The 213-nt window shown below is 61.5% G+C and overlaps 1 protein-coding gene across 1 annotated transcript in view; it reads left to right on the top strand.

Annotated features, from left to right (window-relative positions):
* Positions 1-115: 115 nt before the first annotated feature.
* Positions 116-213, top strand: part of LOC104496380 (non-specific lipid-transfer protein-like) — a 5877-nt gene continuing 5779 nt past the window's right edge. Inside the window, exon 1 of the mRNA XM_010139490.1 lies at positions 116-189. Within this exon, the coding sequence (XP_010137792.1) occupies positions 116-189 (74 nt within the window). The remainder of the gene's footprint in view (positions 190-213) is intronic.

Below are 213 nucleotides of genomic sequence, written 5' to 3' on the forward strand. Positions count from 1 at the left end.
CGCCTCGGTGACTTCTCCAGCAGAAGAGAAGCTCCGTGTGTACGGAAAGAGCCCGAAAATGGTCACCTGTCAGGCAGCGCCCCCGCAGAGCCAGAAACGGCGCTGCTGAGTGCGAATGCCTGTTCAGCATCGCGTGCAGGCCTTGGTTGTACCGTCGTGGGAAATGGTCACCCGGGGTTCGGGAGTGATGTAAGCGAGGCTCCCGTCGTGTGG

This window comes from Buceros rhinoceros, unplaced genomic scaffold (genome assembly GCF_000710305.1).
Source record: "Buceros rhinoceros silvestris isolate BGI_N320 unplaced genomic scaffold, ASM71030v1 scaffold40860, whole genome shotgun sequence".
Lineage (NCBI taxonomy): Eukaryota > Metazoa > Chordata > Aves > Bucerotiformes > Bucerotidae > Buceros > Buceros rhinoceros.